The sequence below is a fragment of the Haliotis rubra genome, unplaced genomic scaffold (genome assembly GCF_003918875.1).
Source record: "Haliotis rubra isolate DU_JTF1 unplaced genomic scaffold, ASM391887v1 Scf11, whole genome shotgun sequence".
In the NCBI taxonomy this organism is placed as follows: Eukaryota; Metazoa; Mollusca; class Gastropoda; order Lepetellida; family Haliotidae; genus Haliotis; species Haliotis rubra.
In genome coordinates, this window is record NW_025765003.1 from 2,015,979 (window position 1) to 2,043,179 (window position 27,201).

The 27,201-nt window shown below is 40.4% G+C and overlaps 1 protein-coding gene across 1 annotated transcript; it reads right to left on the minus strand.

Moving 5' to 3' along the window:
• On the minus strand, positions 1-25,693 carry LOC124284383 (probable tubulin polyglutamylase TTLL9). Its single transcript, XM_046720474.1, has 14 exons — positions 25,555-25,693; positions 25,027-25,063; positions 23,289-23,375; positions 18,541-18,652; positions 16,581-16,666; positions 16,316-16,349; positions 13,351-13,485; positions 12,581-12,715; positions 12,058-12,145; positions 10,927-11,048; positions 10,199-10,332; positions 8,760-8,873; positions 1,687-1,817; positions 1-365 (listed from the first exon to the last, which is right to left on the minus strand). The coding sequence occupies exons 2-14, from the start codon at positions 25,059-25,061 to the stop codon at positions 295-297; spliced, it is 1,284 nt and encodes a 427-aa protein (XP_046576430.1). The 5' UTR covers positions 25,062-25,063; positions 25,555-25,693; the 3' UTR covers positions 1-294.
• Between the last annotated feature and the right edge of the window lie 1,508 nt (positions 25,694-27,201).

Consider the following 27,201-nt stretch of genomic DNA (forward strand, 5'->3'; position numbering starts at 1 on the left):
TCGCCTCTTACGACAAGCATGGGTTACTGAAGGTCAGTTCTAACCTGGACCTTCACGGGTAAAAAAACCCAAACTGACTTAACAATGATAAAGTTGTTCCATGTTCAACTAGATTTTACATCAGAATGTTAACATACAGACCAATTTCATGTGTAAAACATAAAACCCCACTAATTACACATGCGTCTCTCACACTAAAAACCAAAATCGACTTCTAGCAGAACAAACCTACTGGTGACAGGTTTAGAGAAGCTAGTAAGTTCGGTTTGTCTGACCTCAGTGTTCACATCATGTTCATGGCTTCTTGGTTACACTGGCTGTCTGGTAGATCTGCTTCAGGTTTTGACGACGTTCATTATGACAACCTGTAACATACACAAAAGCTTGGTTGATAGTGTCAAGACATACATATTACTCTGCCATCCTAAATGTAACGTGGGTAGCCTAGTGGTTGAAGAGGCTACATGTTACTATTCGGTTAAAACAGAGACACCCCCAGTGCTGTGTTGTAGTTGTGGATCCAGAATTTTGGAGGGGTTTGGGGTGGTGGACACACACACACACACACACACGCATGCACCACACACACACATACACACACTTTTCTCCTCCTCCCTCCCGCTCTGGATCCACCTGTGTTGGGGTTGAGCTGGTGTAGCCTAGTTATTAAAGTGAACATTCCTTAAGATGAAGATTCCCCACATGGCTCTTGCTGTGTTGGGACTGTTCCAAGTCCCTAGCAAAGCTGGACAGGTCAAATTAATTGTGAATGAGTGAGTGTTGGAATAATCAAGACATTACTTGAGGTTTTTAAATTATCAAGTTCAGGTCCTGTTCCACAAAACGATCGCAGCACTAAGATGATCGTAACTCCCATACTTTAACATAGACTTACGACAGTCGTAGCGCTACGATTGCTCTGAGGAATGGGGATCTGGACTTTTATAGTTCAAAAAGATATCAAAACCATTAAATTCACTCATTCATGGAAGCTTCGGAAGGTTTGCCAAGAGATAAGATTACTAGAGCCTTCACTGAGGTGAGCTACCACTACTGGGGATACAAGGAATCCCACAATGTCCATGTACCTACCTAAGAAGGAGTTGATGGTGGTGCCCATGCTGTTGATCATGCTGAGGTGAGCTACCACTACTGGGGATACAAGGAATCCCACAATGTCCATGTACCTACCTAAGAAAGAGTTGATGGTGGTGCCCATACTGTTGATCATGCTGAGGTGAGCTACCACTACTGGGGATACAAGGAATCCCACAATGTCCATGTACCTACCTAAGAAGGAGTTGATGGTGGTGCCCATGCTGTTGATCATGCTGAGGTGAGCTACCACTACTGGGGATACAAGGAATCCCACAATGTCCATGTACCTACCTAAGAAAGAGTTGATGGTGGTGCCCATGCTGTTGATCATGCTGAGGTGAGCTACCACTACTGGGGATACAAGGAATCCCACAATGTCCATGTACCTACCTAAGAAGGAGTTGATGGTGGTGCCCATGCTGTTGATCATGCTGAGGTGAGCTACCACTACTGGGGATACAAGGAATCCCACAATGTCCATGTACCTACCTAAGAAAGAGTTGATGGTGGTGCCCATACTGTTGATCATGCTGAGGTGAGCTACCACTACTGGGGATACAAGGAATCCCACAATGTCCATGTACCTACCTAAGAAGGAGTTGATGGTGGTGCCCATGCTGTTGATCATGCTGTCAGAGTTGATGGACTCATCGGTGTAGACAGGGCCATCGTCCCAGATGAAGTCAAACCCGCCGATACGCTTCTCCTTCCCTGTCAGTCTGTACAGCAGGCAACACAGTGTAACTACAGACTTCAAAATTCATGCTGGACCATAAGCCCAAGACTACTGACTTGTGTGGAGGGAAAGTGAAAACCCAAATCTCATCGACTATCATCATACGGAGACTATGAATCAGAGCCAGTTCTAAATACTTCACTATCGCTACAAACTGAAACCAAATATAAAAAAGTAAACATTTTTGTGTCATTCCAAATGATGAACTACAAACTCTCTAGTCAAGATAATGTAATTTTTTGAGTAAAATTGATATTTTATACTTATCCTGACTCATGCTCTTTTGCTTGTCCCCTTCCTCTTGCGAACATAGTGGAACACTTGTATCTCCTTAATTGAAGCTCCCTTCAATGTAAAATCACTAATTGGTACTCACCCACGAGTAACCTCCCCTGCCGTGAGCGCGGGAACAGGTGTCGCCACCCTCTGGCCTCATGCTTCACTCTCTCCTGATTTTGCGAGCCCAACACTTGAATTTACAGGGAAATCCAAAGTGTTATGTGGGTGGGATGGTAGGGCTAACCTCATGAGTCAGGATAAGTATAAAATATCAATTTTACTCAAAAATTACATATTTTTCCTTATCCTGACTCATGCTCTTAACTTGTAGAATCCACGGAGAGGTGGTGGGTAAAACAGAATACTTTGGATTATAATTAGTGATTTAAATAAGTGATATTGTAATAACCCCTCTTGGGGAACTTCATAAGGCATTGAGACTTAGGATATTTCCTTTATAATAAGCCATCAGATATATACACTATAAGTGGGGTATTACCTTACTAATATACTGATATATCAATATATATATATAAGCTGCTACTCTAAAGTAGCTGTACACTGAATATAACTCAGTATGAGCTTGGGTTGAATAACCTAAGCTAAATATGTACATAGCCCTAGAACTCCATGGAGTTATAAGCTAATGAATATATGTATCATATATATAATAATCTGGTGGGGGTGAATATTAGCATCTCACGAGGACTGTCAATTGCTGGCGAGGACCAAAGGACCCGAAATGGTGAATGCCAGAGGCGTCCTCGGTGGTGATATCTCTGAGATAGTGATTAGCAAACACCATGTTAGATTTCCAAAGCATCCTTCCATAATTGTATTCAATGAACAGTTACAGTGAAGGGGCGAGGGTGGATGCCAAAGCCCTGATTTCATGGGGATTTGATGCTGTTGGAGGGTCAGTCCTGCTGCCTTATAAGTGGCGTAAAATGACAGTTCTTATCCATATAGATATGGTGAGTGCGAGAGACTTCTGTCTGATTTGTGGCGATAGCGGGATGAACAATCTTCTGGCGATCTTAAGCCTTGTTTTGGAAACGGCGTAAATAGATTATGAGAGCTCGTACTGGGCATAGAGATAAGTCAATGTATCTTGAGATCGAGAATTGAGGATAAGCGCAGGGATGTGAAATAATCTGTCTGGTTGACCTGGTAGTTGATTTTTGGCGATGAAATCCCATCTTAATCCCAGGTGCGCTGTTTTTGATTGTCATCAAACTGTATCCTCTCATAATCTAGAGCATGAATTTCAGATATTCTGGCTGCGTGGCTAGCGATAACAGGAAAACTGTTTTCTGTGAGAGAAATTCCAAAGTTGTCGATTCAATGGTTCATAATCCTCACTTGTGAGGTGTCGTTAAAACTGCATTCAGATCCCAAGCTGGAAGCGTGGAACTTCAGCTTTTGGTCCTCCAATCAGAAAGCGTAGTAAGGCCAGTAACTCTGGTGTTCTTGTTAATTTAACACCGTTCTCATAGAAATCCACAGAACTAAGCGCTGACAAGATATGTTGACAATGTCGAGCCTTTTAAATGTTTGTTTTGCGTAAAGTAACACAAATAGTCTGCCACTTGAGGATCGTAGCATCTCTGGCTATAAAACCCTTGTTTGCTGCATAATTTTGGAAACTTTGCCACTTGTCATGTCGTACAAGTTCTGGCGTTGAGTATCGTAAAGGCAAAGCGTGACGCTTTTGCCGCCCTGGTAGAATATCCTCTCTTGTTTAAACACATTTTAATACAGTCCATGCGTGAAGTTTGAATACTTCTGGGTTTCTGTGCACCTGTTTGGTGTGAGGATGTATTAACAGGTTTCTTGCTAGGTAGTTCTAGTGCGGTTGACCCGATATCTTGTATTAGGGGAAACCACGTTCTGGCGGCCAATAGAGCGACCAAAGTGAGTTGTAGGCTCTGCGTTTGGCTGATTTTCTGTAATACTAGAGGTTATTATTGCTGGGAGAGGCGTGCGCGTGAGGCCTTCCATGATATGCTTAAAGCGTCCGTTGCCCATGCTTGTGGGTCTGGCACTGGTGACCACGAATGTCGGTAGTTGATTGTTGAACCTTGTGGCGAATAGATCTACTAGCGGCTCCTATTGCTTGATTATCTGTGCAAATATCTCTGTATTGAGCATCCATTCTGTCGGCGGCCGGTAGATGTGGCGAGAGTCGTCTGCTAGTATATTCCTGGCTCGGGGAATGTGGCATGCTGACATGTAGATTTAGATCTTGGATTAATTGAACAGTTGAAAGGTTAAATTCAAAAGGTTCGGCGATCTCGTTGAGCCTTGTCTGTTCATATAAGCGCCACTGTCGAGTTGTCGGTATGTATCATCAGAGTGCGCATTCTGTAGAATGTTGCTCCAATGTCTTATAGCGTTGATTACAGCTTTCATCTCTAATGCGTTTATGTGGAGTTTGCTTTCTAGCTGAGTCCATAACCCTGATGCCGTCGGTTGGTGAGATGAGCTCCCCAACCTTGGGCGGCGTCTACATATAGATGGGTTTTGAATTCCTGCTCTGCTAAACAAATCCGCCACTGCAGACATTCGATTTCTTTGTCCACCATAATAGATGAGGTCTGAGATGTTTGGTGGACTGAATGGTTGTAGGTCGATCGAGATGTGTGTTGACGAAGACCTGTAATGGGCCGTAACTGTAATCTGCCAATGACTGTCAGAGTCTTGGGCTGATGTTAGAAGACCTAGTAAGCTCTGCCATTGTCAGAAGTGGTAGCGGCGAAAGTAGAGCTGGTGGAATGATCTGTTGGATCTTGAGCCAGCGGTCTTCTGAAATAGCCACGACTATCACGGTTGAGATTGGTGATAAATCGGATGCCTAGGAATTGCAGATCTTGCGATGGTACTAGGTCCGACTTGTGTAAGTTTACTAACCATCCCAGCTGTGTTAGTAGCTTTATGATGTAGTTTAACTGTAGTTTGAGATGCTGTGGATCTTGATCTACTTGTATCCGTCGTCGAGGAAGAGCGCTCGCGTAGCCTTGGCGATGTAGATGAAGTAACAATCGGTTTACGTTATCCTCGTGAATAACCATGGGGCTGATGCTATTCGAATGGGAGTACTTTCCACTGGTAATGTAACCCGTCTAGCGTAAACCGAAGGTATTTCCTGGATTAGGGATGTATCGGGATGTGCAGATAAGCATCTTGTAGATCTATACTGCCCATGTAGTCCATGGGGCGAATCATCTGCGTAGCTGCGGTAGATGTATCATGAAATGAACCTGGGTGGTCTGCTTAAGTAAGTCTTGTTGAAGAAGCTCATGTTGTAAATGAGTCTGTATTTCTCCTTGGAGTTCTTCTTGGGTACTAGGAAAACTGGGGAGTAGAAACCTGGTTCGATGTTTCCTTGCTCTATAATACTTCTATGGCCTGCTTGGTTGGGAGTAATGTAACCGCCTCTCTTAACTTTAGTAGTTGTTGTGCCTGTACCTCGAACTTGTGAGGGTTGACTGTTAGTGGAAGCTTGGCCTGTAGTGGGATCTGAAATCAGCGTTGAAAAATGTTGGAGACATAGGTGTCTTGAAGTATTCCCCAGTTTTCCCAGTGTAGTTGAAGGCGTCCACCCACTTGTGGCGGTTGTACTGGAGCGGCTGGGGTGGAAGACTCCAGTCGTTCGAACCTGTCTTTCAGCGTTTATAGTTCGGGAACCTCTGGGTGTCCTGCCTCTTCCTGACCCTCCTCTATAGTTGCCATATGGGCGTGAAAAGAATCTCTTCCCTGGAACTGGCAATCTTCCTGTCTCTAGCTTTTTGTAGGCCCGTGAATTTAGATCTCCTGAGTATCTTTGTGAAGTCTGTCGAGAATGATGACACTGGCTAAGCGTGTCCATCGATTTAATCATCAGGACTTCTCTAGAATCCTTGGTGACTTCTTTGGAGACTCTGTCTATTCCTCCGTCAAATATGGATGGGGAAGACCACGGGGCTGTATATAGTGGAGCTGTAAAGTTCTCACCCCAGTTGCAGGAAGCTAGGAGGCCTTGACGGACGAGCTAAGGTCAGTGCTGCTGAGACAGGCGTCAGATGATCTGTTAAAACTGCTGGTCCTTCTTTTTGCATCAGTAGGGCGAGAGTAAATCATTCTGTCATCTTCAGAGGTAGGTGTTCGAAATCTGGAGATAAGTGTCTCATTTATTGTTCTAGATCTATTTAGACCAAAGAACATACAGCCTGCGTCATGGTTTCTATCTGAACCAATTTCCGATCATCAATCTTGTAGTACTTGTTCTTGGCATCGGAGATCAGCTTATAGTTCTCATCGATGTCTTTAGCGCTTTGAAGAAGGGTCCATATTATCGTGGAGAACTTCTTGGCTGAAATTTAACCAGATGTGGCGTCTGAACCTTCCGTGGCTTTGTTAAATGCTGTATCTAGGTTCTGAGGTACCACCCATGTCGAGATTAGATTGGGGGTAGTGTAATAGCATCTGCATCGTCTTCTTTCATCAGATAAGTCTGCCGTATTGCCACTCTTGGAAGGTGATGAGAGATCTAGATTATTGACCATCCAATATCTTATCTCTGCATCTGAGAAAATAATTCCTCCATCATCTTCCATTCCATCATCATAATTAAGAGGTTGTTGCTCTTCTGATGTAGGGCTGTGTGGCTCTATCTCTATATCGTTTGGCAGCTTGTGGAGATCTAGTTGTAGGCTTATGTGCAGACCTGTGAGGTGATCGGTGGTGATGGCGGCGATCGTCTTAGTGATCTATATCGATAGGTTGACCTTCTTGGCGACCTATGAGGGACTGATGGTAGCCCGCGAAGCTCTTATGTAGTCCCTTGATGACCTTTTAGATGAAGAGCGATCTGGGTTCAGGTGTCGCTTCGCGAACGCAGCCCAGCGAAGCTTCGTTTGCTTCGGTCCTGGGGAGCGATGATATGACCTTCAGCGAAGGCTTGCGTGTGGTCTGATGATCAGATTCATTATCTGAGTATGGCGCCCGAAGAAGGTGATGATTTTTCCGCCTTAGCGAAGGCCTTCAGCGAAGGCTGTACATCTGGGTCCTTACGTCGAGGTGGTCTGTGACTTCCTTCGCGAAGGCTGCATTGTCGTGGCTGCTTCGTTGACAGATGGTGCCTCTGGGGTGCTGTCACGTTGGAGCCTTCAGCTTCGGACCCTGGGATGGCTGCTTCTCCAGTCTATAGTGGCCTTCCATCATAATCATGATCTGTTTCATAAGATCGTTTGGGATGATCTGCGGCGTAGTAGATGGTGCCCTCTCTGCTGTGCTAGCGGTGGGGCCCCTCAGCGATCTCGTCTGACATCAGTGTAGAGGCATCAGGCTGCATGGTGATCTCTGCTGGCGTCACTGTCGCTGTCACTGGTAAACTTCTTGTGGCGTATGTCGGGTATGATGATAGGCTGGTCATCGTAGAGGCCCAATTCTGCTGCTGGAGCGATCTCGGCTGAAAGTTCTACGATGACTTCGTGAGATTTCCCTTTGGAGGATGGCGCTGCCCTGGGGTACGAAGTCTGCGTTGAGAAGACGTTGAGGCCCTCTTGGACTTTGTCTCGCGATGACTGGATGTCTGGAGAGGCGATTAAACTTCTTAGAGGTGACGGACTGCATCCCACGTCCCTCTTCCGATGGGGTCTCAAGCAGAACACCAGGCGGGGAGGATCGCTTCGACAGCAGTTGACTGGATGGGCAATCCGGCGTATCGGCCATGTCTACACCTAGTTTGCGTGACCTATCTGCAACCACGTCTCAAGGCGCAAAGATGGTATTTATCAAAGGCAGAATTGGTTAAATTTATGCAGTAACTGCAGCGTGAATCAAGCGCACAAAGTGAGTACAACTAGGGCATACCACATGCGGATCATGCAGCGGAAAAGCGTAATCTACAAATAGTACAGTTTTTCATCAATGTAAAACTAGCTGAACAATCCACGAACTCACGTGAATAAACAGTAGAAATACGATTAATTATCAATGCAAATAACTGAAGGATACTAGCTATACCTTTATAGTAAACTATAATAGGTAACTAACTAAGAAAAACCAAAGGATATAGTGTGTAAGGAGACACAGGCGCTCTCACATCCTGCTCACTGGGCGAAGAAGGAGAGAGTGAAGCATGAGGCCAGAGGGTGGCGACACCTGTTCCCGCGCTTACGGCAGGGGAGGTAACTCGTGGGTGAGTACCAATTAGTGATTTTACATTGAAGGGAGCTTCAATTAAGGAGATACAAGTGTTCCACTATGTTCGCAAGAGGAAGGGGACAAGCAAAAGAGCATGAGTCAGGATAAGGAAAAATAATAAATATGAAAAGCCCTATTTCTATTCTAAACTATAACTTCTCGCATTATTATCATCCATGTAACAGAGTAGGAAACCAACATAAGTCTGTAATTTGAAATATCTGATTCTAAAGGGCTAACGACATTAAATACATCTATGATGATTTAGTTCTGAAAGGATCATAAACTACGATACGTGGCACTGGCAATGCAAGCAGGGATCTTTTGACAAACTCTGATTTTTGTGAAGGAACTGACCATCCCTCATGAGGCCTTCTTTATGGATGATAATTATCCATTACTCTTAACACGCCTTGATTATGATGATGCTTATTATTGTTAACCTTGTTTTCCTCCTCACCTATTTTCCATGTCAAGGACATTGATGACATCATTAAGCATTCCGAACTTGAGGTCATAGTCTTCTTTACTGCTGGCTGTGAGAGACGGCGATGCATTGATCTCCAGCAGCCAGCTGAAACAGTCAACCCAGTTACAGTATACACTCACTGGATTGTGTTCACAAAATACAGCTCTGAATAGACCTGTGAAGGTCCGGGTTAGAATTGGTCTTCAGTAACCCATGCTTGTCGTAAGAGGCAACTAACGGGATCTGGTGGTCAGGCTTGCTGACCTGGTTGACACGTATCCCAGTTGCCCAGATTGATGCTCATGCTGTTGATCACTGGATTGTCTGGTCCAGACTCGATTATTTACAGACCGCCACCTTATAGCGGGAATATTGCTGAGTGCGACGTAAAACTAAACTCACTCAGTCACAGCTCTGAATAGGGCCTTACATTAAGTATGAATACCGGATTGTATTCACCCTGCCAAATTAGCATGGCTAATTAAGAAATTACATCAACATATTTTGTGTTGATGAAGGTATAGATGTATAATGCACACTGTCTAAATCTGCATGCATATGTTGAGTTTATCTTCATAACTCTAACTGCCCCAAAATGTTGAAGTCAGTCCTTACAAATCTAATTTCATAGACTAAAAAATAGAAGAAAACTAAATGAAATGTGTCATCAGCACAGCAATGCAACCCAAGCCCTGCCCATTTCTACCATAAGCCAATCAGTAAAGTGTAATCTATGTGGGGGCGTGGCCTATACATTTCAATCTTCCAATACTTTATGAGGATGCAGTGGGGATGCAAAAGGGATTCTCCAGCCTGCAGCTAAAGTCACCACTGTTATATGCAGCATTAAACCCCACTCACACTTACTGAAGAGTCCATATATGTGGGTGTGGCTATAATGTTGCTAAAAGTTTGTTGTTTAAAGCCGCACTCAGCAATATTTCAGATATATGGCAGCAGTCTGTAAATAATCGAGTCTGGACCAAACAATCCAGTGATCAACAGCATGAGCATTGATCTACCCAACTGGGATACGATGACATGTGTCCACCAAATCAGCGAGCCTGACCAGCTGATCCCGTTAGTCGTCTCTTACAACAAGCATGGGTTACTGAAGATCAATTCTAACCTTGATATTCACGGGTCTAATACAAAAGGAATCAGCAAAAAATACAACAAGAATTACAATGAACATAGAACAGAAAATAACTGTATAAAATCCTAATCGACACTAATTTTGTTGTATTTAAAGTTCATTGTTTGTAAATTTAACACCACACATCACCAAACTAGACATTCCTATATTCCTCATACTGGCTGGTTCTGAACTTTCCAACTGAATCTTCATCTCTAGATGTACCAAGGAGTGATGTGATAAGACGCAGCAATATACAAAATCAAGAATTGGTGTAATATAAAGAGCCACTCACGGTTTGAGTTTGGCATCCAGTAGGATGTCATAACCATACAGCTCGAAGCAGTGCTTGTCATTGATCATGATCTTCTGTGTGCTCTGCAGGCTCAGAATAAACACCTCTTGCATCTGGTTCAGCATCTTCTCCACCTGGCAACAGGGGAGGTAATAGAAGAGGGGAGGTAATCTGAACAGGGTTGTCTCACATGAACAACATTTTACATACCTGAAGGAGTTGTCGGTCACATGCGGTGGACTTATTTGAAGGGGAAGGGGCAGGTAGTGACCTTCTATTTTTGTAAAATCTCAAATGTATGTCAGTTATTCTGCTACGTTTTATACACTGTAACATCTTTGACTAATATATTTAAATAGTATAAAGAAAAATCTCTCTGAAATTTTGAGTTCATCTTTATGAAGTTTCTGTAGGTGAACCTGTCTGTTTGTGGGTGTCCTTCCCTGATGTTTTGATGTTATAATTAAAGGCTATACAGGTCTGACCACCTAATCCAGTAAGTCTTGTCTTGAAGCAGCATGTGGTTGTCTTATGGTTGCAGGGGAACATATTTCAGCCCAGAATTCCCATGGGCAAAGATGAAATATTGAAGGGTGCGATATGAATATTAGCCTTGCAATCAGAACAGTTAGGTCAAGTAAACTCTATTTCCTTGTAACTAAACTGAGCCATAAATTCAAGACATGAGGTCTGTTGGATTTGGTTGCATGAGGAGGACATAAACTCACATCTTCTCGCTTGTGTCTCGCTGTCAGGTACTGTCGGAGTTGTTGTGTCGACCACTTGCATCCCTTCTCTGGATCATAATCCGGGGCTGTCTTCTGGATGGCCACATTTGTCAGGTGAACATCTGCACAACTTGTCAAGGAAAAACTGGAAGGCACTCCCAGGGACTTTGTTTTGGAAAGTTTTGGTCACTATTTTTTAGAGAATCATCCTTTTCTAATTCACCAGTATTTATCAGCATCCTCTCCAGTAACAATATTTAATTATGACAATGACTAAAATGACTCATAATATTTATCTCAGTAAGTTTTCTGTCATAATAACCCTACATACTCCTCTGTCATTACATTGTGTGTCCTATGCAGGGATTTACATGGAGTCCTGTATTTGACGGTCCCTGGGACTCATACTCTTAATTTTCAGGGGGTCCTGGACAACAAAATGGGGGCCCCAGACACTAAAATATTATCATCAATACTGTTTTTGTATTATGTATCATGATCACCACATTGTTACAGTAATTTAATTGCAAATAATACTATAACCCAACTAGTAGCAAACTCAGTGATAACCTATTATCACTTGACTGAATTTTTACAAAAAAGTATTTGGACTTTTTCTGAGTCCCTGTGGATGCCATAATAAATTTGACTGCGTCCATTGTCAATTTTTACGCGTATAGGACGCAGGAATTCGCGTCCTGTAAATCCCTGCCTATGCTAGCATGGCCTTTCCACTGGGGTCATTGCTATTGTAAATCTTATCTAAGCTGCAGAACAGGGCCTTGATATTCGACTTTGTAACTCTAGCTATGATGTAACTTTTGGAACTGGAAAAGAAACTTTGTTATGAGTAGGTTTACTCTTGATTCAAGTGAGAAGTCTATCTACGGTCTAATGAAGACAACTCTTTGCAGTGACTGGGAAGACTCTAGTTTATTTCATTTCTAATTAGTTCTGGCATTAAGAAGTCTTGGATCTGGTGTCCTGATTCTAATAGACAGTCCCTCAGATGGTGGAAAGGTTTGAATTGGAAGACCACGGTTTGACAGAGAAGGCTATTGGGACTAAAATATTAGAAGACTCTCAGGTCTGAGAGAGAAGGTTTAGGGAGGACTAAACTTTAAAGGATACAATTGTTCTCTATAGACTCCAGAGAAAACCTTGTGTTGGAGAAGCGAGCAAATCCATCCCTGTACAGCCACACACGGAGTGGGTTGTACTGAAATACATCATACATACAGGTTATACAGCAACTTGTATTAGTTACGGGTAACAGTCCAGACATCATACATACAGGTTATACAGCAACTTGTATTAGTTATCGGTAACAGTCCAGACATCATACATACAGGTTATACAGCAACTTGTATTAGTTATCGGTAACAGTCCAGACATCATACATACAGGTTATACAGCAACTTGTAGTAGTTATCAGTAACAGTCCAGACATTCAGGGTTGGTGTGTCACTGTCCTCCTTTGTAGAGGTGTGACGATACAGAATTTTCACGATACGATAGGTACTGTGATATCTTGGAACGATACTATACGATTCGATGCATATCACGATATGCTATCTTTAGTTATTTTCTTTCAAAATGTATATTTATACTAAGGTGCCTAGAACATACACAAAAACGTCAAACAAAACCTTACCGAGGTGACCAGTACGTAGACACGGATGTCAAACTTGCGGCCCCCTATCAGGTATGGGTTCTCGATGTAGCGCTGCACAACATATGTCTCCGGACCATCTTTGCTGGCATCCGATATGGGCTGATATTCTGTACCCTGGAGGAAGATTATACCAAAGGGAACCTGAAGATTATTCTAATGTCAAGGTTATCACTTCTAACCTACCCCGCAGTGACAACTTCAAAGTGAGCTGAATTCTTTCTACTCTTTCCACAACTATATCCATCAGCACATTCAGTTTAACTGAAAACTCAAAACGTTGGAAGCTGTGGTGGCTTAGTGGGTTAGATGGCTGACCTTGTGTGCTGGTGATTAGGTGCCTGACTCTGAGGGTGTGGGTTCAAATCCCGGATGGGACTCAACCCAACAAAAGTACTAGAATCTGTAGTTTACTAAGAAAATGTAATCCCAAATATAACATATGCTACATTTAACCACTTTCTAAATCGCATTCTGTAATCATAAAAACTCGTTCTCCTCCAAAATTTCAGAAGATATCAATGGCAAGTTTTCTGTTGTTGCTCTCAGATGAGCAATGAATACAGCTCCTCCATGTTTTGTGTTTCTTCAGACAAATACTTTTAGAGAGATTCATAGCTATGTATTTGTAGCCGACACATATCAGTATTCTCAGTAATATTGACGGAGCATTTGCTACCATTTTGCTTCCCAGTAACTGGCATCTTACAATACAACAGTTTAACAGTTATCCTATGCTAGATTCCACAAACCTTTTTCCAGTCAGTGATGTCTTTGAGTCTCTTGAAGAGGAAGATTCCTTTCCCCTGTGACTTGGCAATGGGCTTCATGATCCAGATGGATCCGGGGTTACGTCGGAACTCATCCACAAAGATGTGGTACTCGGACTGGAATAGTAGCCACGTGATACATATTTGTGAATCAATATTGTTTTACGCTTTGATTACCATTATTCCAGACATATCATGACAAACATTCAAGCCTGGGCCAAGGTGTGGTGAGGTGAAATTGGGTTTAACGTCGTGCTTGAGAATATTTCGCTCATATGACGATGTGCATGCGTGTGTATGTGTATGTGCGGCTGCTTGTACTAGCCCAGACTTAAGCTGGTTTTATAGTGCTAGCCCACTGAGATACCATGCTGCAGTGAAGCATGAATACCCCACTCAGACACATTATACTGACTCTGAGCCGACTAGTCCTTGTTGTACCCATTAATGCCGAGCGCCAGGCAGGGACTAACAAGTACCATATGTTAACGTCTTTTGGTATGACGCGGTCGGGGATCGAACCCGCGACCTTCCGAACTCCGTTGCGGACGCTCTAACCACTACACCAATGAGGTGGTCTCCTGGGCCAAGGAAACTAATGGTCAGTAAGATGAGCAACCATCAAGATGTCCAAATATTTTGACACATAATCAGCCAATTATGATATGAAGATGACAGCTGCCATACATTTATATTGCTTGTTTGTTGTTTTATGCCACACTTAGGATTATTACAGCTTTGTGAACACCTTGATCACTCATGGCTCCAACTTTGTGTAAACCAAAGTCATGCTAAAACCTTCCTCACTCAAGTAGCTATTCTAATGACAAGCCTGTGTACTGGGGATTATTTCCCCCCAATTATACCCCTTGGGGTTACATGAATTAGAACTAGACACTAGGATCCTGATATGTCTAAGGGAGACAACTAGACGTATGGGGTTACATGAATTAGAACTACACACTAGGATCCTGATATGTCTAAGGGAGACAACTAGACGTATGGGGTTACATGAATTAGAACTACACACTAGGATCCTGATATGTCTAAGGGAGACAACTAGGCGTATGGGGTTACATGAATTAGAACTACACACTAGGATCCTGATATGTCTAAGGGAGACAACTAGACGTATGGGGTTACATGAATTAGAACTACACACTAGGATCTGGATATGTCTAAGGGAGACAACTAGGCGTATGGGGTTACATGAATTAGAACTACACACTAGGATCCTGGATATATGTCTAAGGGGAGACAACTAGGCGTTATGGGGTTACATGAATTAGAACTACACACTAGGATCTGGATATGTCTAAGGGAGACAACTAGACGTATGGGGTTACATGAATTAGAACTACACACTAGGATCTGGATATGTCTAAGGGAGACAACTAGACGTATGGGGTTACATGAATTAGAACTACACACTAGGATCTGGATATGTCTAAGGAGAGACAACTAGGCGATGGGGTTACATGAATTAGAACTACACACTAGGATCTGGATATGTCTAAGGAGACAACTAGGCGTATGGGGTTACATGAATTAGAACTAGACACTAGGATCTGGATATGTCTAAGGGAGACAACTAGGCGATGGGGTTACATGAATTAGAACTACACACTAGGATCTGGATATGTCTAAGGGAGACAACTAGGCGTATATGGGGTTACATGAATTAGAACTACACACTACCATCCTGGATCCTGATATGTCTAAGGGAGACAACTAGACGTATGGGGTTACATGAATTAGAACTACACACTAGGATCTGGATATGTCTAAGGGAGACAACTAGACGTATGGGGTTACATGAATTAGAACTACACACTAGATCTGGATATGTCTAGGAGACAACTCTGGGTTATAATTAGAACCACACACTGTCTAAGGGAGACAACTAGGCGTGTATGGGGTTACATGAATTAGAACTACACACTAGGATCTGGATATGTCTAAGGGAGACAACTAGGCGTATGGGGTTACATGAATTAGAACTACACACTAGGATCTGGATATGTCTAAGGGGAGACAACTAGGCGTGTGGGGTTACATGAATTAGAACTACACACTAGGATCTGGATATGTCTAAGGAGACAACTAGGCATATATGGGTTATACATGAATTAGAACTACACACTAGGATCTGGATATGTCTAAGGAGACAACTAGGGGGGTTAGACAACTAGGCATTATGGGGTTACATGAATTAGAACTACACACTAGGATCTGGATATGTCTAAGGGAGACAACTAGACGTATGGGGTTACATGAATTAGAACTACACACTAGGATCTGGATATGTCTAAGGGAGACAACTAGACGTATGGGGTTACATGAATTAGAACTACACACTAGGATCTGGATATGTCTAAGGGAGACAACTAGACGTATGGGGTTACATGAATTAGAACTACACACTAGGATCTGGATATGTCTAAGGGAGACAACTAGACGTATGGGGTTACATGAATTAGAACTACACACTAGGATCCTGATATGTCTAAGGGAGACAACTAGACGTATGGGGTTACATGAATTAGAACTAGACACTAGGATCCTGATATGTCTAAGGGAGACAACTAGACATATGGGGTTACATGAATCAGAACTAGACACTAGGATCCTGATATGTCTAAGGGAGACAACTAGACATATGGTGGAAAACACCCAGAGACCGGATTATTAATGAATCATATCACTTAAGCATGTTACAACAGGCTACTGATTGTTAGCAGAGAGTGATGGGTAGGTTTAACTCTAAGTTTAGTGGAGACATGAGGAAAGGTGTCAATGTTTGGTATCCAAGCTGAAAATTGAACATGAATCTATGGTGAAATGAAACAAAACAATCCAAGTAGTTCTCAAAAGAAAAGGAGTTCATCACAATGTCAAATATACCGGTACTGCTCTGATCTGAAATCAAGGGATCACCCACACTTACCGGTAGCTCATATGTAGTAGGGAAGAAATCACATCTAGCACAGATTAAGGAATGTATTGTACAGCTAAATTATGAATTATTGCTGAATAAAATCATAATAAATATCTCGAAATAATTTATGAAATTTAACATATGATAAATATACAATAAGTCAGCTAATCTGAGTGAGTGAGTGAGTGAGACTCTAAACTTTACAACTTTACAGCATAGAACTACATGTAAACTTGCAGCATCTTTGAGTGAGCTGACTGTAACTAAAGGATACTTCTGTGCCTCCAGTTTTCCTGATTCTCTCTCGATCTGCCTCCGCAGTCTCTTCAGGTTCTTCACCATCAGGTTCTTCCTTGTCAGCTATAACATCAGACATTGGGTCGTCAAGCTGCAGGTGTGTAGATTTGGTTTCAGATTTTAATGAGTGAGTGAGTTTAGTTTTACGCCACACTCAGCAATATTCCAGCTATATGGTGGCGGTCTGTAAATAATCCAGTCTGGACCACACAAACCAGTGGTCAACAGCATGAGCATTGATCTGCTCAATTGGAAACCGATGACATGTGTCAACCAAGTCAGCGAGCCTGACCACCCAATCCCGCCTCTTACGACAAGCATAGTCGCCTTTTGTGGCAAGCATGGGTTGCTGAAGACCTATTCTACCCCGGATCTTCACGGGTCCCCAGCTCTAAGAGAATATACCCGTGACCGTGACGCAACTCTGAACCACCAATACTATGAACCACCAAATATCCACAGCTGTCATTCTAGAAGACAGCTACTCATTTAGAAAGTAAGCAACGATATTTTACTAAAAGCCATAGCTGTTAAGACAGATTTTAAAACAGAATTAAGTTATCTTAACATTTTGCCCTTTGAGCACTGCTATTTGAGCCATCTAGCAGTTGCATGCACAAGTTTGTTGATGTGAAAAAGTGATTTAAAAAGAAAATTAAATACTTCTGATTTCTTTAATTTTCATTAAAATGGACTTGGCGATATATAACCCTTCAGCATGAAATGTATGAAGCTGTGTAATAATCAGAAAGTGAACATTTGAACATGTTAAGACTTTTTTTAAAAAGATGTTTGATGGTTCTAAGATTGAACAACAAAATCTAAAATAACTAAATATATAACAAATGTAACTAAACAGTTCAAAATTGCAATGCTTCTGATGGGACACATGTCAATCAAAAAGGCGACTACATCAATCATAATTTGGTTTCCCTTACTCTAGATAGCTGGATCGTCAGTTTACCATGACATTGTCACTTGATATTGTTGACATTGAACAAATTCTCTAGACTTGTAAATGTAAAAGTGTCCAAATTTTAGAGAGATTTGCTCCTATGGTATTTGAACCTTGGGATGGCCTAAATCTTGAATTTTTAACAGGGTTCATACAGCCAAGAGCCCATGAGATTCAAGGGCTTTTCAAGGGCTTTTCATGGACATATGATGTGTTTTCAAGCACCACTTTCTTTACCAAAGTATCGCAGACAAGTTTCACTTTCAGTTTCCAGCATTAACAACCATCTATCAGAACGCAGCACAAACGCCAGATTCACAGACAGAGCCCGTTTCTCTATTTTTATGATGTAAGGACCCAGGAAATAGACGCAATTTAATCAAAACAATCGATTGATCGTCAGTTGAACCACAATAAATATTTTAATGAAATTTCAATCACTTTTCAAGGACACGTCGAAAAATCCAGCACTTCATCTGTGTGAACCCTGTTTAAGTATTTGCACTATAACAAGGACCCATTGATTTTCATGCTTAATTTCAAACATTGGTTACCATGTGAAAATGTCTGATTCAGCAATCGTTTATTTTCAACAGAAATTCTTCAGAAATGGATTTTAAATTTGCAGTTTACATGATATACATTTTTTGAATTGGAAGAGTGGAATGTCACACAACTGTATGACTGGCTGACTTACATAACCACCTGAACGACACACTTTGATTTTCATATAGTATATGCTAATAGACCCTTTTACTTGGGAAATCCCTGGGAATTCCACAGCACATTGCAAATTGTGATGTTTGGACATTTTGATAGTCATTGTATAAAGGTTCATACTCCAGTGAACTCACACAAAATGAAAGTTAATTCTTCAATGAAACATGCAAGTCAACAAAGAAAGTCTACAACAATCTGAAATACAAAAGAAAATCCACTACAAGAAAACATAGCAACATGAACAGTTGTTTCCTGGACTGACCTCGTAGTGGTTTCGAAAGTGGTTAATTCTCATATGTTCGTCAAGGTAGGCGTGGTCAAACGTCTCCCTCATCCACCACACGTCACACCAGTAGATGTCCCACTCCGCATCACTGCAGATATCACACGATATCACACACAGCACAGTGAGAGCCAACTCCACCCTAACACATCTCAGATACTGACACTTGCTGAGACACAGCTAGCATGGATTAGGGAATAGTTGGAATGTTTTGATGTTTGATGAAGAAGATAATCCCCAAATTTCTGAGATCAACTTTTGCACCCCTTCAACTGAACTCTGTAAATATTGACAACCTCAAAGGTATTCTTTAAAATAGACACACATAAGAAGCTGTGGATCATTCCGGCAAGAGCACACTTAAGGAAGTTGTCAGAGACAGTCTTGCTACCATGTATTTTAAATAAATTTGTTTGTGATAGAAATGCACATTTTTTATAAAATAAACATGACAATTAGAGTGAGTGAGTATTGTTTTATGCTCTTTTTATTAACATTCCAGAAACGGTCTTCAGACATGGCACCCATGTGGAAAGTCAACCGCAGGTCTTGACAAGTGAACACTTTAACCACTAGGCTACCCTACCGCCCCCTTAGAGCTGTTCTTTATTGACTTGAACTGTAAAAAAACATCAACAACTAAGAATGAATGTAAATAATAAAGGCGTAGTTATTATATTGTTGTGGATATATTATACACCTGGCCATTCCAGAGTGTCATGTCATGTACACCTTATATGAGTACTATCCACAATATTTCTGGTCTGAATTAAATCATTCATAAGGTCGAAAAATTTAAGCAAGATGATATGTGATTGGCTCAAGAAAACAACCAACAGCAATGACAGCCAAAAAAAACTACTTACAGATTCAACCAATACTTTGGTGTTTAGATTGTGAAAGTATTGAGTTCATTCAACATTTGTCATCTTCAACACCTAATACCATTTTCTGCTGTCTCAACAAATGTCAGCAGGCGGGATGATTCTAAAACTACAACATCTGCACACTACAGACAAATATACACTCATTGTAACATTGCCTACTAGATGTACAACAAAGGAGAAGATGGATAATGGAACCTGTGTGCTCTCTGGGATTGTCCGGAAATGTAAACAAATCTTTAAAATATTGGTACTTAATATTATCAGATATCTTCAAATGATATAAAAACTATCAATTTTTCATTCTTAAGCCAAATTTTAGACCTCTGACATGATGAAATATGGCTTATATAAGTGAAAAGGGCCATTAAATCAATATTCATGGGAAAAACATATCTATAAGCATATTAGTTTGTTATCTTCATCTTCGCGAGACAATCAGCATTAAAGACACTGTCAAAGATTTAAAAATCCACCCTGAAAACTTGTAAAATAAGCCATTAACTGATAAGTATTGTAACAATCCAAAACATGTACATGTTGAAGCAATGAGTCTAATTCTCATTCATATGAAATATCTGATAACTTTGATCCCAATTTCTAAAAGGTTTGCTCATTTCCTAAATAAAGAAGATCCTGAGAGCAAAAAGGAGCCCTTATCATGCCTTTCCCTTTGCAAGCTGAAGAACCTGTCCCTGGTTTTACATACCAGTTTTCCATATCCCTATAAGGCTTAGATCAATTAATCAAGCTACATAATTTCTTGTCTAGAAAGAAGTAATTCACGAGAAATAAATTATTTGTATACAAATCTATCAATGGGTAGCAAAATGATAAAAACACCTGTTAATATTCTGTTAAGAGATTACAATCATTTTAAGAACATAATAACACAACAAAAGAAAAACAGAGTTGTCCATTAAATACACCACTTGAATTAGATTGCAATGTGCATCAAGCTTGAAAATATTAATCAATGTGTGGAAAAGTAGTCCTTGAATCAAGAACATTAGCATTTAAACAGTAAATTGTCTCCACAGCGGCAGATAATTGATCCCAGGCAGCTGATCCACAAAGGGTTCATAACGTTATGACCTATCGTAACTCTATAGTTTATCATAGGCTTATGAATGTCATAGTGCTCCAAATGCTCTGTGGATCGGAACCCAGGTCTGCTACATGAAAATTCCCAAATGGGAATTAAAAATGTCCAACTTCCAAATATAATAGTTCTACCTCATGTCATCGCTGTGTAAATGTTACTTGTGTGTGTTTCATCTCCCAGGCCGAAAGATGGAGAGATGCTTCAATGAACAGGGGTGGAAATAACTTTAAAATTGATAGTGTACTCCGGTACAGTGGCACATGTAAAAGCCCTTTTTCTGATAATTTTTCCACTATACCGGCCATTTTCTTGTTGATATTTTAAATAAACAACATAATTAACATTGGAAAGTCAACTGGACACCGGTATGTACAGTGTGATATACAAATTTTCTTGCCCAACAGAATAAAACACTGGACTCGGACGTCAGGCAATGGGTTATTTCCACTCCTGATGAATACTTTCACATTATTGCATTAAATACATGTCTGACTTTATAAGTTAAGAACTTAAAAATAAATTCTAATTTTGAAAAAATAATAACTTGTTTTTGTCCCAATTTTCTTTCCAAGTGTTTTTAGTTTGGAATATTGGACTACCAGCCAGAGTAATTAATATAATATGATTTAACCACCACCGTTCTAAAAAGAAAATTACTCAATTGTCCCAACTCCTGTAACCATGGTAACTAAACATCAATGAGAAGAATAAACCTGGAAGCCCAAGCCACACCAGCACTACTGTACAAGCAGTAAAATGTTTAGTGAATAGACCTCGTAATAGTTTCGGAAGTGTGAAACCCGGGAATTCTCTGGGAAGTAGAGACAGTCATAATGTTCTCTAGCCCATTCCTTGTCACACCACAGGAAGTCCCAGTCGCCATGGCTACTGCAACCATAGTTACCATGCATATCATCATCATCATCATACAATCCGGTCAATTCATTGCTTACAATCATTGATCTGAACATCAACAGGTTTGAACACTGAATAATATAATTTTCTATTTATAGAGGACCTGGGAGTATGAGTAAAGAGTGAATGTTGTTATGTTGTTTAAGATCACATATACTCTAGGGGGTACAAATGCATAACTTAGTTAAATCAACCTTTTTGACAACACTGCACAATTTTCTCCTGCGAACGAAATTTCAACAAATCAGAGGGGCTCGTCTCCATGACCTAATATGAGGTATTGATATGAAGGGCACTGTAGAATTCATGTACATTTCCGGGGGTAAATTATCTTGTTTACAGATTTGTCTAAACCTGAAATCATGACAATTGTTGTGAAAAATGAAAGCTACTGTCATTTAATCTTGTCACCTGCTTTGCCTAGCTTCCGAGTTACAACTTGTTTTCATAGACGATTCGGTCAAAATCGCTTGTTGTCATAACGGTTACCTGTTGGCTAGATCTGGCTTTTGTTCCACAGTTTACTCGGGTGTTAAAAATTTATATCAAGTAATTTAAATATGGTTAATTCAGTGAGTTGGCATTTTGATACAAAGCAGACTCTAACATGTCTGGAAGTAACTCAGACAGGGACAATCTGTCCATTCAATCTTCAATGAAGAAACAATCACTAGGCCTTATTTGTTCGAGCCAGATGCTAGTGATAGTGAAAACGATGATCAGCCTCGCTCATCACGATCGACTAGTATCTACATAGTGGTGAGTGGACGTTAACCACGTGAATGTAGCAAGAAAGTTATCGCACAATATTGTCACTTCGACCCCCACCTTGCTTCCGTGGAAGAAATCGTCATGTTACAAGTTGTGTCATGCAAAATCTTTTTGGTCATGATTCAAATACATATTTAACTACGAGTAGAAAGAAGTTTTGATTTTCTGACTTGATGAAAACAAACAATAATCTCATTTATTCTCGAACAGACTTTTGCTCGTGAAGTACGATTTTTTATTTTTTTTGTCACAGTCTGAGAAAAAATTCTATTTAGGTTTGTTTTCACCAATTTACAAAATCAAAACTACTTTCTACTCGTAGTTAAATATGTATTTGATTGATGGCCAATAGGATTTTGCATGACATAGCTTATAACATAACAATTTCTCTCTTGGAAGCAAGGTGGGTGTCAATATAACACTACTTACTTGTAATATTATTGTCACTTCGACCACAACCTCGCTTCCGAGGAAGAAATCGTTATATTACAAGTTGTGTCATGCAAAATCCTTTTGGTCATCAATCATATACATATTTTACTCAACTAGTAAGTAGTTTTGATTATTTTTACTCAATGAAAATGTCGAGAAATCAGCAAAATGACGAGCTTATTACACACTTATATACAACTGACTGAAAATCCTTCCTCACATGACGTCACTTCCGGTTCGCTGCAGTGCTCTGGCGACAGAATTACCTAAGCTCCTGTGGTTTCGTTGGCGTGGCGAGTGAAGAAGACGGCTTTTGGGCAATTTTTAATCGCTCGGTATTAATTAATGACAAGTTTTTTAAGAATGAATTTGGTGTTCCGCTGAACACTAACCACAAGTTTTATTCATTCTTTAAGGCTGCAGTCACACAAATATATAAGCAATGTCACATTGTAAACAATTAAGTCAGGACAGGGCAAACCCGTCTGACAGTATGAGCAAAATTACACATGCGGCCATATCACAGACATATATGGGTTGTATGACGTATTACAGGATAACATATGATAGCACATGCATATAATGTGGCACAAGCTATTACAGCTGGTCACAGTACTCACCCTGTAACCTCCTGCCATCCCGGTCTCGCACGCAGTACATCCAGTATCGTGTTCTGCAGGGAACACTTGAACCGAATCACACGGTCACTGCAATACGACATGATTAAAACAATTGGAAGTTAAAAAGTCACTGATTGGTGCCACAGTAAATGATGCCACCTGGAATGATGCCACTTTGAAAGATGCCACAGTTATAATTATTTCAGCCTAATATCACAGCTGTTTTGGTAATAACGCCTGGACCTAGCAAATAGATGTGTGACGATACAGAATTTTCACGACACGATACGTATACATAGCGATATCTTGGAACGATAAGATTCGATTTGATGCATATCATGATATGCTTTCTTTAGTTATTTTCTTCATAAAATCATATTTTAATAGCAAGAACTTTTGACATAACCGTCAATATCTAATGAAAATTAACAATTTTAAGGTCAACGGTACATATCCCGATACGTAAAAACGTATCGATATATTTATCATCAGATAAAGTATCACGATTATCGAAACTACGATATATCATCACAGCTCTACTAGCAAACTAGTCCTTGATAGCATGAGTATCAGCTTGAACACACTTTCTTGTGGCGACCAGTCTAAAATCTGACCACCCAATCCCCATATTAGTCCAACCTTACGATGAGTATAAGGCACTGGGTAGCTACTCTGACATGCATGGGAAATTTACAAGTATGAACACGTGAATTTACATATTGATTAGAGCTGTTATGATTAACTTGTGTATTCAATGATTTAAACCATATACCTTCATGAATTCATTTCATCATTCATAATGACAAGAATTGACTATTCTTGAACTTTTTAAAAATGGAGAGTTTTACTTGAATTTGATAGCTATTTATCTAGATACGTAACATTAAATATAATCAAGTCCACATTATCAAATTAATTTGACAGTATTGTAGCCACAGATCACTGTCATGATAAATCAACACTGTCAACATTAAGGCAAGAATTTTATGGATGTCAACTTCTTTATTGTGATGGAGTATATTCTTACTGCTTCATGCCTTTTTGTGTGTATCACTTCTACATGCCATTCAAAGACACTGTCAACATGGTCTAGACATGTCATAGAACGCAGGGGTGGAAATAACCCATTGCCCAACGTCCGAGTCCAGTGTTTTTTTCTGTCGGGCAAGCAAATTTGTATATCACACTGTACCGGTGTCCAGTTGACTTTCCAATGTTAATTATGTTGTTTATTTAAAAAATCAGCAAGAAAACGGTCGGTATAGTGGGAAAATTATCAGGGCAAGTGACTTTACATGTGCCACTGTACCGGAGTACACTATCAATTTTTAAGTTATTTCCACCCCTGAGAACGTATTTTGTTATTGTTTCACTGAATATGATAAATAATACATCATTAGTTGACTTGTTATTGCATTTGTTACCCAATATTCTCCCCAGAGTGAATATGTTGCAACCCTAATATCAATATTTTCACATTCAAATGAATGTTTCAATATTTGTGACTACTGCCAACTTCTGCAACAGATCTGTTTAACATCTGATATCTGACTGACTGAGTTTATTGCCGCTTTTAGCAATATTCCAGCAACATCACGGCGTGGGACACCTGAAATGTCTGATATCTACAAACATGGTAGAGGTCATGGCTAATGCCCTGTTGTTTTCACTCATCAAATAAACTCTGATCTTTATCTCTTTAAAGAATCAAAACATTATTTGTTGTGATGTCACTCACCCTGTGCTGCGACCTTTCACATTTGGACGGGGCATTTCTGAAATACGAAATCTTTCAAATTTATTTAAAAATCATCAAACTGACTTAATAAAATTGACCTGAACAAAAAAACAATAAAGATTGAATAATAGGTATAGGAATTATAGGTTGCCAAAGATAAAGTCAGTTAATTTTCCAACTTTAAACTTTTTAAGCCTCGGTAATCAAGATATTTAAATTGAAATAGAAGATGAAATTGTTTTCTGTTCTTGTACGTATCTCTTTATTTGCTGGTCTTATCATCGTTTATTTCTTTGCGTGAACTCTGAAAGCCTGTAACAGGGGCTATATTTGGAGTTACCATCCTTCTAATTCTATAAAAGATATATACTGATGTTATTAATAATACACAACACATTATTTTTCTCGTCTTTTACATAATGATCGTCTTTACAACAGTCCAACTGAAAACGTTTCACCAAGTCAATCCACACGACGTATTCAAAATTAATGTTTCAATCACAGCGTCAAATTGTATGAAAAACGTACCTATTGATATATCACATTTTCCAAAACAGTCTGTTGATTAGGTAATACAAAGTGGATTGACAGTCATATGTCTAAACATGTGGGTACACAACGGGCACCGACAGTTCAACATTTCGTTGTCAACAACGCCATTCTGGAGGATGCTAAAAAGGCTGGAGAGTTACTTAGGGGGAGGTAACTCTGATTTATCGCCGGTTAGGAGATCGCAAAGATGTTCAGGAATATTGTTTCCAAATATGTATACGCTGGAAATTTAATTCATAATTGCTTGAAGAATATACAGAATAGATCAGGTATACATATACTGATAGTAGTACCCTCCAATAAATGATGCATTTCCCAAACACTCTTACGTGAGTGAGTGAGTCAGTTAAGATTTACGCCGCTTTTAGCAACATTTCAGCAATTTCACGGCCGGGGACACCAGAAATGGGCTTTAAAACACTGTTAAGAAGAGAAAAGTAGATGCATATGTCGGCTTAGGAGTGCACATATGTTTGTTGACCTTGTGGTAGTGAATTATAAGGTAGACAGTAGCCAGGGTTAGTCTAGGCGTCAGTGTGCGAAACAGCTACTGGCCCGCAAGCCTGTGGCTAGTGAAAATCCAGTCGGGCCAGTAAATCTCCACAATCACTGGCCCGACTGGCTAGTGAATTTTCAGGGGGTTATTTTGTAAATATATCACTCTCTCCGACTTGTTAAGTTATAATACACTTTTAAATCATGCAATATTGTGGTCTGGTAAAAATGTTCATCATATTAGCAGCTTAATGATGGCTTATTTGAGCATAAACAAAATATTGCAGACATGTGTTTTCATATTTGTTTTTTGATTGTATTTTACCTTTTAATAATCTTTTGTTTAGTTTCTACATTCAAATGTCGGGCTAGTAACTTCAGGCATAGCTAGCCCAACTGGCCAGCAAAATTTGGAAACTATTTCGCACACTGCTAGGCGCTCAATGGCACCATCCACAATCACAAAGTAATGGCCTGTGTGCCGTTGTACAAAAGGTGAGGTGAGGTGAGGTGAGGTGAAATTGGGTTAAACGTCGTGCTTGAGAATATTTCGCTCATATGACGACGTGCATGCGAGTGTATGTGTATGTGCGCCTGCTTGTACTAGCCCAGACTGAAGCTTGTTTTATAGTGCTAGCCCACTCAGATACCATGCCGCAGTGAAGCATGAATACCCCACTCAGACATATTATACTGACTCCGAGCCGACCGGTCCTTGTTGTACCCATTAATGCCGAGCGGCAGGCAGGGACCAACAAGTACCAAATTTTAACGTCTTTTGGTATGACGCGGTCGGGGATCGAACCCGAGACCTTCCGCTCTCCGGGCGGACGCTCTAACCACTACACCACGTAGGCGGTTTTGTACAAAAGGATCTTATCGCTGTTGATAAGACATTTACTTATACTTATAGTATAGGACATTTCATAACCTTTGTCTGCAAATGAAAAAAGTTACTTAACAAACTATCATCATTTTGGTTTGATTTTTCCGTGTGAAATCTTACGAGGGTAAAGTAACAGTAGTACTGTTGCAGGAACAGCCTCAAAGGTGGGAAGCACGTGCAATTGAGACGTCACATCACGCATAGCCAATCGATTTATTGACACGATACATGAGACAATGAAA